Source organism: Larimichthys crocea, chromosome XII (assembly GCF_000972845.2).
Source record: "Larimichthys crocea isolate SSNF chromosome XII, L_crocea_2.0, whole genome shotgun sequence".
NCBI classification, from domain to species: Eukaryota; Metazoa; Chordata; class Actinopteri; family Sciaenidae; genus Larimichthys; species Larimichthys crocea.
In genome coordinates, this window is record NC_040022.1 from 8,114,855 (window position 1) to 8,129,595 (window position 14,741).

The 14,741-nt window shown below is 40.9% G+C and overlaps 1 protein-coding gene across 1 annotated transcript; it reads left to right on the forward strand.

The window, feature by feature from the left end:
- Nucleotides 1-2,554: 2,554 nt before the first annotated feature.
- On the forward strand, nt 2,555-14,376 carry map3k14a (mitogen-activated protein kinase kinase kinase 14a). Its single transcript, XM_010737123.3, has 16 exons — nt 2,555-2,600; nt 7,799-8,068; nt 8,157-8,223; nt 8,346-8,565; nt 8,933-9,322; nt 9,402-9,536; nt 9,633-9,762; nt 10,157-10,285; nt 11,742-11,846; nt 11,940-12,097; nt 12,206-12,356; nt 12,542-12,856; nt 12,945-13,054; nt 13,461-13,599; nt 13,719-13,819; nt 13,916-14,376. The coding sequence occupies exons 2-16, from the start codon at nt 7,813-7,815 to the stop codon at nt 14,075-14,077; spliced, it is 2,568 nt and encodes an 855-aa protein (XP_010735425.2). The 5' UTR covers nt 2,555-2,600; nt 7,799-7,812; the 3' UTR covers nt 14,078-14,376.
- The last annotated feature ends 365 nt before the right edge of the window (nt 14,377-14,741 follow it).

The window sequence follows — 14,741 nt, forward strand, 5'->3', positions numbered from 1 at the left end:
ATAATGAATGTAGGAAAGACTGGGTTCCACACTCAGCATAGTAGGTAACTACTATCCCCCCCAAAAGCCCCCAAATCACCTCTTTCAGTGGGTGTCAGTTGTTTTTGTTAATTTGCTGGAAGTTTCAAGTCAAGTCAACGTTATTGTCAAAGCTGCTATATGTACATACAGAGAATTGAAATTTCGTTTCCCTCTTATCCCGTGCAAACAGCATAAACATGACAAATAAAATATAAGTGAAAGATGTAAAAAATATATATATATAAAATAAAATATACAAATCTAAAAATATATAGGCTTCAAGCTAAAGACATCTGTGTGGCAATATGGCACAGTGTAATGTAAACAGAATTATCAGTATAAATATAAATATTTGCACCAGTGAGCAGGTTTGGCATTATAAGTTAAATGTGTGTTTTTTTGTGGTGTGTTTTTTTATTACATTGCTTTACAATGTACTCACATGTTGCACATTTCTAAATAAAGTTATGCTTACAGACTAACTGACCCACCTAAGAGCTATAGGGGGGAAACCTGTTAATCCAGCATTTTAATGATGTATTTACATTATTAGTTAAAGAGGACATCAGTGCTGTTTTTGATATATTCCACTAACTTATTGGTCTCAGGGTGTCTTCTCATATGACCAAGCTCACGTGTATAGTCTAATGTGTGCATTATACTTAATGGTTAATGACAGATTACACACACAATGCAGAGTGGATGGAAAATGGGTGGGTGGGTAGTCAGTATAGAGGAAGACTTAACAATCAACAGGAGAGAGTGACTTATGATAACTATTACTGCATTTCTAGTGCACGTGACATGTTTGCTTGATTAGTGCACATCCCTGAGCATGTCATGTGGTCTAAACATTTTCTGTGTATTTGCTTAACCAAAACAGGAGCCAAATTTTGCTTACCGGGTGAACTGGAGGATCGGTCCATTAGCTGTGATAGTAAGAGAATCAATCCCATTAGAAGCACATGCAGATCTACAGATAGACCTATATGTTGTATATGTTCCCATTTAGAAAATGGCCACACATGACGTAATTGTATGTTATGCAATATATGACAAATGTCACCTTCCCAGACAGTCTATCCCCTATTATTTTAGAGAAATAACTAGAAGAGCACCTGTTGTTTTTCCTGTTATTGGAGCATATTCCATAACTTTCTTTCTCTGTTCAGATGATGACTGTTTTGTGTAAGGATCCATCCAATTTGCAGACATGAAAAATGCTTAAAAATCATGTTTTCTGCTCCAAACAAATGCTTGCCAGGAGCAAATGACAGGATGAAATACACGTTTCCGCTTGCAAACATACTTCGATTGCTTGCTCTGAGAATCTCCTGACTATTGTTCACACATGTGTCACGACGGGAAGAATTCCAAGGATTTGACTTAGTATTAAAAAGGGGAAATTAATCAATACTTTATTTGGCCTCCACTGACACATGACACAGATATTGAATTTGTGGATGCAGGTGTTTAAATGACTTACAGTATGTCAGTAAGAAACATGGATCTACTTTGGTCCAGTGTTCTGCCACTGTGTTGTCAAAACCGGTGGACTAGCTAAACAGTTTTATTCATTGTAATATTTCTACCATGTTCATGTTTGTTTTTTTGTTCAAATTTCGTGGAGATTTGCAAATCTGAACAACTCTAAATACTGTTAATTAGTTTTACCCTTAAAAACCAAATATATTATTAAGTTCCACTGGTGTGAATGTGAATTAGATTTTATTGTCCTGAACACAGGAGATGAGCATCAGTGCTAAGCTCAGCCACTGACTAAAACATTTATAAAAGCATTGAGCATGGAGGACACTAACACTTATCCTGATTGACTGCACTGTATTACTTTATAATTGCAGTTAGATGGCACATCATGTAGCCTTTAATTACACATACAAACATAGACAATGCGCAGTGGACACAGACGCCTTTAGTCAATAGTTTATGACTCCATCTTGTGGTGAATGTGTGTCAATACACAAAACCTTATCAGGAGGTGCAGGGTATTATATGTGTAAATAAAAAGAGTATTAGCTCGTTTAAAGCTTTGACAGTCTCACATTATTTATAGCCTGAACGTAAATAAGAGGATGGTATTGGAAACCAAATAACTAACTACTACTAATACTAATGATAATAAGCATAATAATAACAGAGGTAATGTGCGCAATTTGTCACAGCGTCGCTGTTGCTTGTAAAGTCACTCCAGTCTTCACACCTCATTACCATTTCCTCCTGTGCGTCTTCAGGAACTAACTTTAAACTGTGTCAAATTAAAAACAGGCGCATACTGGAAGTACGACGTTTCAGTTTCAAATTAAAAGCACAAGGGTAACTTATTTTTTTAAAAATGAATGCAAATTTATCAAAGGAGCGCAAGCAGAAATAAAACAAATATCAAAACAACCAATGAATAAAAATAATAGTGCTAACCCTATCTCGCATCGTCGTATTTTGAGTACCATTATGGTAAAAAAAATACAGTAAAATATTTACTTTGAAATTAATAACCGGAAGCTATGTAGTTAAACATAGATCTGCTCTCCACCGGCCGACGCCTACTAATTGGGAACTCGGTAAGTAAAAGACTCTGCTGTACATTTATCGCTAAATGAAATAAGTTTAACTAGTGGCACAGTTATCAGGCCTCAGTATTCACTGCTGTTTTTCGAGGCAACTTATACTTTTCTCTCAAAAAGTTCGACTTCTCAGCGCAAAGAGGTCAAAGAAAGAAAAGAAAAGGGGAAAAAAACATGTCGGTCTGTGTGAAATGTCGGTGAATGTGGCGAGAAGGAAGTTATTGTTTTAGTACAGCGAGAGCGCGAAGACGAAGACGGGAGATACATGTTGTGTTTCTGTGGTTATGTTTGTGCCAGTTTTGTTACACATAGCTCAAAACAACAACAAGTTAAGCTGCTGTTAATGTAACTTTTGACTGTACAGGTCACCAAAGTCCGCTCATTGGCCTGTTGGAGCCAGATGTCTGTGATTAAAACAACTGCAGCTGTTTGTCAAAAACATCAATTATAATCTGAAAATAAACATATCTATAGGAAGCTTGCCACTGGATAGAAATAGTACACCCAGATAAATGTGTAATAGCATGTACATTATGTTCATATTATATAAGAAAATGTGTAATTTTGACTAATTTCAACCTCACTAATTACTACCTGTCCCCATCACAATAGCTATTATGTTCATTTAATGTAGCTCAATATTGATATAAAGTTATAGATCTTTTGTGCCTGATTGATATATATTAAAAATTAATCATTTGTAGCTCATATCTGCCACATTTAATTGTTTACATTAGTCACCCTTGACAGGTACTGCTTCTCACACACTATGCAAATACATGCCGGACCATAATTGGCTGAGAGTCAAACCCCTGGCCTGCATTTACAGCTAAGCAGCTCTGGCCGGGGTCCATCCCTGAATGAGAAACTAATGGTGTCCTGTCAGTGTAAATGTCCTTTATCCTTTATCCTCTGCAGCAGAGAAATAAAGTGCAGAAAATACATTGTATATACGATCTGTTAACTACATATAAGTTCACCATCGCTCATGTGAGTGTTATGTGAATTTTCAGTTTATGTGCGTCGTTTGGCAGAATATCCGGATATTCACATCGAAGGACGTGCATAAAAAATTATTTTCTTCATCAATTCATTGGCAGATGTTTTTTTTTTTCTAGATTAATCGCTTCACCTTTTCATCATCTATCTACTGCCAAAAAACAGTGAAAATGCACATTATAATAATTTCCCAAAAGAAATTTTTAACATTTCAAAACCCAAAGATATTCACACGATGATATAAATACATTTTCTTACATAATCCAGACATGACATGATCATTTTCAAACATCCACGAGTAACATGCAGAAACGTAACCAGTTGAATGAAAACCTGCAGAAAAGAGTTTTGCCATTGAGTCATCTTCATTATTATTTAGTGCAATGACACCTAATTCTTCACCGTGGCTCGTAGTGATGCAGTAAAAGGGAAGTTAGAAGAGCCATAAAGAGGTGTGACTGAACACTGTGAGTACTTGAAGTCACGGCATGCATATTTCTGTATATTCATGCATATAGCATTAGTCCAGCACGGGGGACGTTTTCCTTTCTGAGAAGCAGGCACCGTTTCTCTTAAGGAATTCTTGGCCGTGTGTAGTCTGTGGCCAACTTCAGGTTGAGTCTCTTTTCACTGTCCTTACTAAAAGCTTTGGAATTTCATTAATCTGTGTGGGTGTACAGCGAGCGAGTCGGCTCAATATAGCCACTGACTGTATGTGGAGTTAGGCTCAGGACTTCGCTGCAAAAGTAGATTGCATGCCACATCATATCTAAGATTTATGGTTGTTGTTGTGTGTGCACTCACAGTCGGGTTTACCTGTACAGGCTTATGCAATCAACTGCAATGCAACTCGGCTTGACTAAAATTGAAAGCAGTAATTAGTGGTTTTATGAAGTAGTTAATTGATTATTTGATCCATTCGATCAGATTTTCGACCGTGATGGCTTGCTACTTTTTTTGACTGTCAGACAAAACAAGAAATCTGTCGACATTACGGCTCGTGATGGACGTTCTTTTACTATTTTCAGACATTTCGTAGTCCAAACTAGAGCTGATTATTTCTGTTATTGGTTAATCTACCTATTTTTTCCTCATTTGATCGATTAATTGGTCGTTATCTTAGAAGGCCAGAAAGTAATCCCTGTCAGTTTCTCACAGCCCAAGTACAACAGTACAAAACTTACTTTTTGTTTGTCATAGAAGGCTGACAAAGCCAGAAAATATTCACATTTGTGAAGCTCAAAGAGATCACTTGAATATCAAACTGGTTTCAGTTGAATTTCCTGTTGATTGACTCTGGTTTCAGATCAAACAATGGCTTGAATTTGAATTTGTTAGTTGTTTTAAACGCCGTATCTTAAGATGAGGTTTGAGTTGGTGTTTAGCCAAGTTTATCATAACACTCACCGTACGAGTCTTGATCTGTTGAAAATGCGACGTTACATTTTTAGACTTTTTTTATTTTATCAGAATTTTAAAAAGCTTTTAATCAGTTTTTTCTAAATACTGTTGCCATGGCAGTAAACAGTTTCCTTTACACTTGTTCATGGGTTATGATGAAGCCTCTCAAGTGGTATTCTGAATTTCCTGTGCTCTGTGGCGGTTTTCTTTTTTTATAACAGAGCGACTTGTTGTGCTGCTGAAAAGAAAAGCGAGCGAGATTATTCAGATTTCAGATAGATAAAGTTGGCACCTCACATTTCAAGTGACAGCTAATAGTCTTTTCTTTAAGATCCTCATAACTTCTCATATTTTTCTTAACGTTGCTGCCTGAAACAGCCTCTGTGTTGTTGTTAATGGTAGTTTTTAATGACATGACTTATAGCCGAGAAGAGTGTGGGAACATGTGACGTGACATGTGACTCGTACATTCACCGATCACAGGGCACATGTTTTTTGGGATATCAGAGAACATGAAAGGTCACATTTAAAAAAAAAAAAAACGTATGTTGTGGGTGTGTGCTGATGGTCAGAGACCCAAATTTGAATGTATCTCAACACACCTGACTTTGTTACCAAACATCTTATTTGTCCATACTCTGGTTTAAACTTGATTTCCATGCTAAGTGGGAATGATCACATCCATTATTAATTCTTATTAGAGGAAAAAAACAAAGTATATCTTAACAAGCTCAGGCCCCCGAGGGCTTAACTTGTGCTTTTGTTAGTCCACAGTTCACAGTTGATCATCAAAAGCATAACCAAACATGTTATCCTTTAATCTAGTCAGAGAGGGAAGAGCGAGTAAGCCAGCCTTGTTGGAGGCAGAGGAGGGAGGGGGGGAATATGGGGAAGTGGAGATGCATTTCCCATAAGTCATTGTCAGCCAGCTCCTCCCCCCACCGGTTGGCTGAGAGCCAGCATCAAGCAGAGCAGAGAGCAGGAGCCTAAGCCGAGACATTACGGAGAATCAGAACATGAAGGACGAGGCGCACAAACACAGCACCTAGTTTTACTAATGTAGATGACAGGTTATTGAGAGCGGCTACACGGGACAGAGACAGCAGTCCAGACTGGCATCTGTCGGTACGTCCACACGCCCCTGGGCCTCACACATACACAGAGTTGTTTTTGTGGTCGTGTTTATTGCAGTAGGTTTCTCTCTATTTCCTTTCCACGTAAATTCACTGGGGTGTGGTGCGGTGTGGTGTCGCGCTGCGCTCTCAGCGCCGGTGCAGCGTCTTAAGTAGGAAGTGACAGTTGAATTGCTCTGTTCTAGATAATCTTGCAGTGCATGAAGTCGGCACACAAGGTAATGATGTTACTAAACTTTAAAAGCTTTCATTGGAGTTTGGCTACAGTTTTAAGATCTTTTATTATTACTTGTGTTAGTAACGCGTTTGTATTATCTAGAGCAGGAATATGCAAACATTACAGGGTAAAGCTCTCGGCAGCCATGTGATTGTTTTAGTCGAGATATCATGCTTAATCCTGGTACGACCTCAGGTCGCAAAAAATGTGTATGTATACTGTTTATGCAGAAAAAGTGAAACGCTAAATAACAGGGAGAAGCTGCTGTGAGGTGTAATGGACACACTGATGCCACATGCTGCGACTAGTCAAAGTTTTTATTATTTTGTGTTTCTTAAACTGCATTTAATGCATGTAACCAGTGCTGAGATGAAAGGAGGAGTGTGTGCGAGTGTGCTGATTTCACAGTCATACATGTTCTGACGGTTATAACCTCCAAGCCGGCTGCCAATCACATTAACATTCACTGGAAATGTAGCCCAGCCGTGCCGAATGTGCCGTAGTTTACTTCCTCTCACTGAAAGTCGACACAGTTACAACTGCCAAAAAAACAAGGCCAGAGTTGAGTTTCCTGTCTCATCTGCCCACTGCAAACATTCAAAGTTTCAGTTTGTTTCTGATCAAGGGGCGATGATCACGGACTTACAAAGACAAATATGTTAAACAGGTAATAAAGAAGCAGATTACTATGTACTTGATTACAGTACAAAGTTGAGTCAATTATATGAGCTCTTCTGCGTCACTGGAAATAACAAATTGAACTTTTTCAGCCGGGTGGTATTTACCAAATGTCACTTAAAAACAATAAACAAATGAAACATTAAGAATTAAATTAAGACTCAAAGTGTACAAGTTAGTTAGAACTTGAAAAAAGGAAATATGTTTGGTTGTTACTATCCAGTTTTCCTCTTTTACGGTACTATCACTCTCACACTAGCGCGTAGTAAAAAAGGGCTTTGTTACATTATGGGGAAACAGTTTTCACAAACACAAACCTCGCAACATTTTAAAGGTCACCCGCTAGCGATGATGAACCATATCATTTACTGTATCTACATGATGCAGTAACAGTTGTGTTGGAGTTCAGCTAAATCAGTTTTAATGTCACGATCAACTGAAAGTGCAGTCCAGCTTCTCACGTATAATATGGCATATGATGTTTTCTTTGTCATATGTGAGAGTCAACTGAATATATTTGGCTTTTGGACAGACAAAGCGTGATATTTGAAGACGTGGGAAACTGTAAAGCTCCTTTTTATAGATAGAATGAGTTAGTTGCAGCGACCGCAGGCAACATGTCGTCAACTCCATTCAGAAACATGTTTGATCAGTTTCTGGTATTGAGAAGAGCCACATAGAGCCGAGTTTATTATTATAAATACTACTTATTTGACATTAACGTTGACATATTAACTTATCCGTTGCTTCTGATGTTCTCTCTCCAGATCCAGCAGATGAAATGGCGGTGAGGCAGAGGATTTTTAACTCAACATCACCGTTCTCCGGGTCCTCCCCGGCTGAGCTGAAGGGGTCATACCCATCCTGCTCAGCTGCAGACCAGGAGACAGAGGAGGAGGAAGAGGAGGGAAAGGACAGCAAAATGGGCTACATAGCCTATAATAACCCTATGATAAATAAGGTCCTGACACATGGGACTGCAGAGCAAGTGGGGAAAATGCCACTGAAGACCTCACCCTTCATTGCCCAAGCTGAATGTAATTATGTCTTTTTGATTTTTTTTGATACTACATCAAATAAGTGTGTGTGGACAGAGAATTTAACATTAATCTGTGCTCAATGCAGGTGAAACCCAGGTGGAATTTAGTCCATCCTGTTCCGAACGTTCCTTCTCCTCCCACTACATCAACAGGTATGACACTACCATCACCACAAGGCCTCTGCATTTCACACCTCATACTAATTTACAGAGGCTATACTGAACTGTTTCATTTCACGTCCGGTATTTACATCTTTGCCATACTTCTGCTTCAGCCCTTCCTTAGAGCACAACAATGTGGCATGCCAAACAACAGCGTCCATCCAAGAGCCGAGCGGCTCGGCACAACATGCCCCTAGAAAGAAGAACAGGAAGAGACAGAAGCGCAAAGGGAAGAAAAAACTTGAAAAGAAGAAGGAGAAGCAGCGATACAGACATCGGATGCCCTCTGGAGTCCCTGAACAGGAGAGTGGAAGTTCTCTGGTCCAGATCCTGGTAAGAAATCTGGTTATTTTTCACATGTCATTGGCCTTTACATGTGAAAAAGCTATCGAAACTGCTAAACTACTAAAAGTAGGCTGGTACATTGCACAGCCTTGTATTCTCAAAAGAACTGAGCATGCTTGCAGTGTTTTGCTTGTGAATCATCCTCAAGGACAAACGGCCACATTTTTGGCAGCCTGAGACTTGATCCCTAGGCATTGCCCTGCAAACATTAGCTTTCCTGTGTTGTGGAAGTGAATCACCGGATTTCAGACAAAGCTGCCTCTCATGGCCTTGAACATTCAGCCCCTGAGCAAACTCACCTTGAGAATGTAAACATCATGTAATCTGACCAACCGTCTCTTTGCTTGTCCTGTAGGAGCCGTCGTCTCTTGGAGGCCGAGGAGACCTCAGTACTTCTTGCTGTAGCAGCGTTGAAAGCTCAGAAGAGCAGGACAGAGGGCCTTCTCTTTACGGCCGACAGGCCTACATCACCGGTTCCAGCTGCTCTCCTCTGAACTGGAGGGACGAAGTCTGCGGCCCCCTCTCCAGTCTCCATTCCTACGGGCAGGACAGCGACTCAGACTGCCTCAGCAGTCTGGGAGATTATTCGCTGGCCCTTGCTGGTCTCAGGGGCAGCGTCAGTCAGGGGGACCCATGCTATGCATTGCCCTTTGTCAAAGATGTGGAGAGGGATGTCAGAGAAGAGGAGTATGAGCTCTCAGCAGCTGATTCTCTTGGCAACGAGGGAATCATCTTTTACAATGAAGTAAGTTCTGCTACATCAGTCTACTTCCTGTCTTCTGTCTTGTTGGTTTTACCAAACTAACTTGTTTTTCTCTTGTCAGAAAATCCAGCCTGTGGACTCAGAATACAGGGAAGGGAGGGAGTATGTCCTCACACAGTTTGTGAAGGAAGGCTCCTATGGTGAAGTACACGGTGCTCGAGATGTCAACACAGGCTTCAATTTTGCTGTCAAAAAGGTAAAGCAGAACACATCACCATGTTTTTTCCACTGCCTGGTTTCAAAGTGTGCTCACTCTCTCTGTTTTTTTTTTTCTTTTTTCCGATCCTCTCAGATCGCCTTGAAGAGGTTTAGCAGTGAGGAGGTGGGTGCGTGGAGTGCCCTCAGATCTCCTCGTGTGGTGGAACTCTTTGGCGTGGTCAGAGAGGGGCCTAACGTCCTCCTTTTCATGGACCAAAAATCTGGTAAACAAGGTTCACTTCTACGTTTCTGCCAGCGCTCACTGGTGCCGTTGAGATGGAGGGCGAGGTTGGAAATTGATGACTGAATTGTGATGAATTCGGTGCACACGCACAGTAGGTGCAACATGAGGATAACAAAGACTGCCGAAATACGGATGTGATCAGTGTCGAGATGTGGAAGTGGGTGGTTCTGGGATGTTAGAAATGACTGTTGAGCTTCCTTGAAGTGTTTTGGTCCAAATTGCAGATGGAGATTTCTGCTCGATAAACACAGTGACATATCTCACATTTTTCCTTTGTCGTCAAATAGGAGGAATATTTTACCAAGAGACTGTGCATTAGTAAATATTAACAAGATGTAGTCTTTATCCTGATCTGACCTTATTTGTTATTTCAGGCTCTCTGGGCCAGCTGATAGCAGACTGTGGCCGGCTGCCAGAGGACCTAAGCCTCCACTACCACTCGCAAGTCTTAGCAGCGCTGGAGCACTTAGTGAAGAAAAAAGTGGTGCATCTAGACATCAAAGGTACGTCATGCAAAGAGGCATTTTGTAATAATAGTTAAACTAATGTTCAGTTTCTGTAAGTGGTACTACAAAGTCAAAAGAAGTGGTGATGGCAGAAATGAGATTTAAACAACTAAATGTATTTTTTTAACCACAGAACTTACCAATAATAAAAGTAATAACTAAACTACACTGATAACTAAAATCCAACAGCTTTATTGAGATATACAGACATAAGACAACATATACTGGAGTGTTTTTTTATATTTTCATCCTGAACACGCAAAGTTTAACCTTGGATTAGACGTTGTTACTTTTTTCAAGACAGTTATCGTATGAGAAACGCAACAACAACAAAGAATAGAGAAGAGCAGTTATCTCTTTATTGTCAACAAGTTATTCCTCTGTATTGTCACTTGTTTTGATACGTTTCACTACCTCTAAAGTGACAAATGATCTGAAATATGACTGTAAATGTTAAGACTAAAATAGCAACTGATAACACTGAAACACAGACATCAGATATTGGCATTGGCCTATACCAACACTTTCAAGATGAATTTGAACTTTTAAGTAATTGTTCAGATCAAAGTATCACAGTAATAACTGTAAAACTAAATGTGTCAGCTTGACTTTTACTTGTTGTTAGGACCTAGTGGAAAACAAAAACATACAGAGAGAGCAAGTCAGATTTCTAATTAGTTCTCATCAGAGGATTTTGTGTCTTTGTGCAGCTGTTGTGTGGAACACAAGTGTCATAGATACAGGCTAGATTTGATCCACAGCACCTGTGTTGTGAAACCAGACTACCACAGAGAAGACGACGGACTGGGAATTTCCCACAGTGTGACTCACCGCTGCTCTTTAGAAACGGCGCATGTGCACAGAATCAGGAGTGCAGAGAAAGAAAGGGAGAATGAAACAGAGTGGGGGGATGGGACGAGGAGCAGGAAGTAGTCAGCGAGAGAAGATAGAAAAGTACAGACCGGGACCCTAAAGACAGAAAGCAGAAGATGAAAATGAAGTGGAAACAAGTATAATAAAGAAGGAAAGAGAAAAAAAGAAAGGGAAGTGAATTAGAGGAAGAGCAAAAGGCAGACTCGAGTTGGAGGACAGACAAACAGCATTATTGTGCTGCCTCAGCTCAGGCGCCACCTGGTGTCGGTAATGACTCCGGAAAAGCGAGGCAGCAGCGCCAAATCTCTTCATCTGCTGCCTGTTTGTTACAAGATTCCACATTCATTCCATATTGAAGTATTTTCTACAGCAGCTGTCCCTGTGATTCATATTCCCCCTCTTATGTCGCTCCTTTTGTCTGTAGACTGTTTTCTGCTCGTGCAGCTGCCCTGTTTCTAATTATGTCCTGTCCGTAAAACTAAAGTGCACAAGTCATGGAAATCAACAAAGTGCCACTGAGTTCACTGAGCTGTGTCAAGATGAATGCCGTGGATTACTGACTCTTGCTTGTTTCACACAGCTGACAATGTGTTGCTGTCGGAGGACGGTAGAGACACCTTCCTGTGTGACTTCGGACATGCAGAGAGACTTGACAATCAGGGACAGAGCCTGAGTGGGTCCAAAGGTAAACACCGTGTCGCCGATTCAGTTAAGCTGACGGGTAATTTATCTACTTCCACATTTTAATGTATTGTTCTCCCAATGTAATCCAATGCAGATCTCAAGGGCTCAGAGACCCACATGGCCCCTGAGATTGTAAAAGGGGAACCCCGCGGAGCCAAAGCAGATGTGTGGAGCAGCTGCTGTATGTTACTGCACATGCTGAATGGGTGTCAACCTTGGACAAGATACTACACCTGCAGACTTTACCTGAAGGTATACTTTCAGAAGCGGCACAAAAACACTGCCCCCCTGCAGTTTATCGCAGATGTTTAGCTCACTCTTCACTGTATTTACATCAGACTGTTTTTGTGACGGTTACAGATTGCTAACGAGCCTCCGCCTCTGAGAGAGATTCCACCCGACTGCAGCCCCCTCACGGCTGAAGTTATCAAGGTGGGACTTCAGAAGGATCCAGCCAAGAGAGCATCAGCATCTGACCTCAAAGAAAAAACTGCCAGAGCTCTGAAAGAAGGTAACTATATATAAGTATAGATGATGTTAGGCAGGCAGAATACAGTCCCAATAACCAATGAGGTGTGTAGCCTGAGAGGTAAAACTGAGGGAAAACAAGGTTAAACAATGTCCAGAGAAACTACAGTAAGTTGGGACATAAATCACCATCCACAAAGACTAAGTGCGTTGTGTCTGTGTTTGCAGTGGGAGGACTCACCAGCCCAGTGAAGGGGCCCTACACAGAGCCCCTCTATTTTGCCGAAAAACCTCCGGACTCCCTACAACTTATCAGTAGCAGTGTTGACTATGAGGATGAGGAGGAACATCAAGAGTCTGTTGACAAAGTGATCACAGCAGGGAGGAAGACAAGGGACCTGGGCGACGACGATGAAGAGAAGGAGGCCGAGTCAAAGCGAGGCTCGCCTTTCTGTCCACAAACGCTGATCTCTGAGCTGAGCCACAAGAGGGGCAACAAGATCACCACTGTGCCTGAACTCGAGCTACGTAAACTGGAGAGAGGTGAGATTTCTCTTCCCTTGTCTGCTTAACTTTTATTTTGTGGTAAATGTTTGAACTCTGCTCATTTGTTTTGTCTGCTCGTTTGCAGATTTCTACCAGAGCACTCTGTCCCAGCTTCACCCTGCTGAGATGCAGGAGCAGCTCTTGTCTTGTCTCAGCAGTGACCCGTATACCAACTGGGAACCATGGGACAAAAAGGTAACCCAAACAGTAACATCTTTACTTTAATTCACACTGTCATAAAAGGCAAACAGTTCAACTGATAACTGGTAAACAAGAGGAAAAGCCATAAAAGCTGTTCATGCACATACGTAATCTGCCTCAAAGTAGAGACCAACCCAGTAGAGATTACTTGGACGTGTCCAACAATATAACAATATTTATTGAGTTTAGTAACAGAGAAAGACTTTGGCTATTAGACTCCATTGATGTGAAGCAATGTTCCAGTATATTCCAATTCTATATAAAAAGAATTGTCAATTTATTTCTATCTTTTTGTAACTTTAATTTATCAATACTGAAGATATTGCTAAAATCAGAGTTTTTTTTTGTTTTCATCCGAATTAACATAACTACTGTTTGGCTTGTGTTCCTGTTATTAAAGGACTCTGGTCGCTGGTCTCTGAGCCCAGGAGACGAATTCAGCTCTGGCGTCTTCTCCTACGACAGTCAGCCAGATGTGCAGGTCGTCAACGTGGATTTGCTGAATCACACACAGCTACCATCGCCCTGCTGTTTCGAAGGTGAGATAAAACATTAACACCTCTCTTCTTTTAAACTGTTGTACCAATGTTGTACCAGCCTGTAAAATGTGCTATCATTTGCCCTCACACCATGTGTTTGTCTCCGCTCTGTGGCTCAGGGGTGGATGTCTGCATCAGAGACTTCAACAGGAAAAGCATTCACATCAGAGAGGCGCGCCGGGTGAAAGTGGGCCACATTGCCACTGGAATCAGTTATCAGGTGAGGGCGAGCAGCCTCACAGACTCATGCGTCACAACAGATGTTCATGTTGATCTGTTTCAATGTTTAATGCTTATGTGTGTCTCCTTTTTTTAGATCCCTGAGAGGGTTTTCACTTTGGAAACCCAGCAGGGCCAGCAGGTCGCTCACGATGAGGAGGTGCTGGAGTCCGGTCTCGAGCTCTGCTGTGTTCCTGCTCCAGACTTCAGCTCTGCCTGGAGGTGGAGGATCAGAGACAGCGTGCTGGAGACGAGATAGAGCGCTCAGCTCTCTCCTCCCATCAGCTGCAGTGTCATCTTAACCGTTGCACTTGAGGCCTTCTATTAAACTGTGTCTATGTGGACCAAACTTTCATGAATGCTAAAAATAAATCAGCCGACGCTGCCTTTTTTTAGCACCTTTTTCTGTACTTCTCCATGCAGCACTTTTTCTTTTCTTGCTTTTAAAGTGTTACTCTGTCAAAGCACTGAGTTTTTTATGACCACTGTGATGTTTACATGTTGCGTCTTTTCTTATTGCATGTCTACATTGAGTCATTAAACAGTGTATAAAACTGAGTCTGTGGTACATTATTGATCTCACCTATTCACAATCACAACTATCAAACCATACTGAATAATTAGGTCACAATCCCACACAGAGACTAAACATTTCTTCAATATTCTAGGTGCTTTAGCTGACTGATTTGATTTGATTTAAATGCTCTTTGTATTACGCTGTAATATCATAAAACTGAAATTATGCCCACCAGAAAATAAAAAGCAGTCACTTAGACATCAGGTTTGCTCTGTTTCTGCCTCTCTGGTGGTCAGACAGGTGGTCTGTCCATACATCAACCTAAGCGTTGATTACAGGGCAAGACAACTGCTGGTCAGATTGTCATAATCTTCAGTACAGAAAATGAGAATAATTTGATGACCCC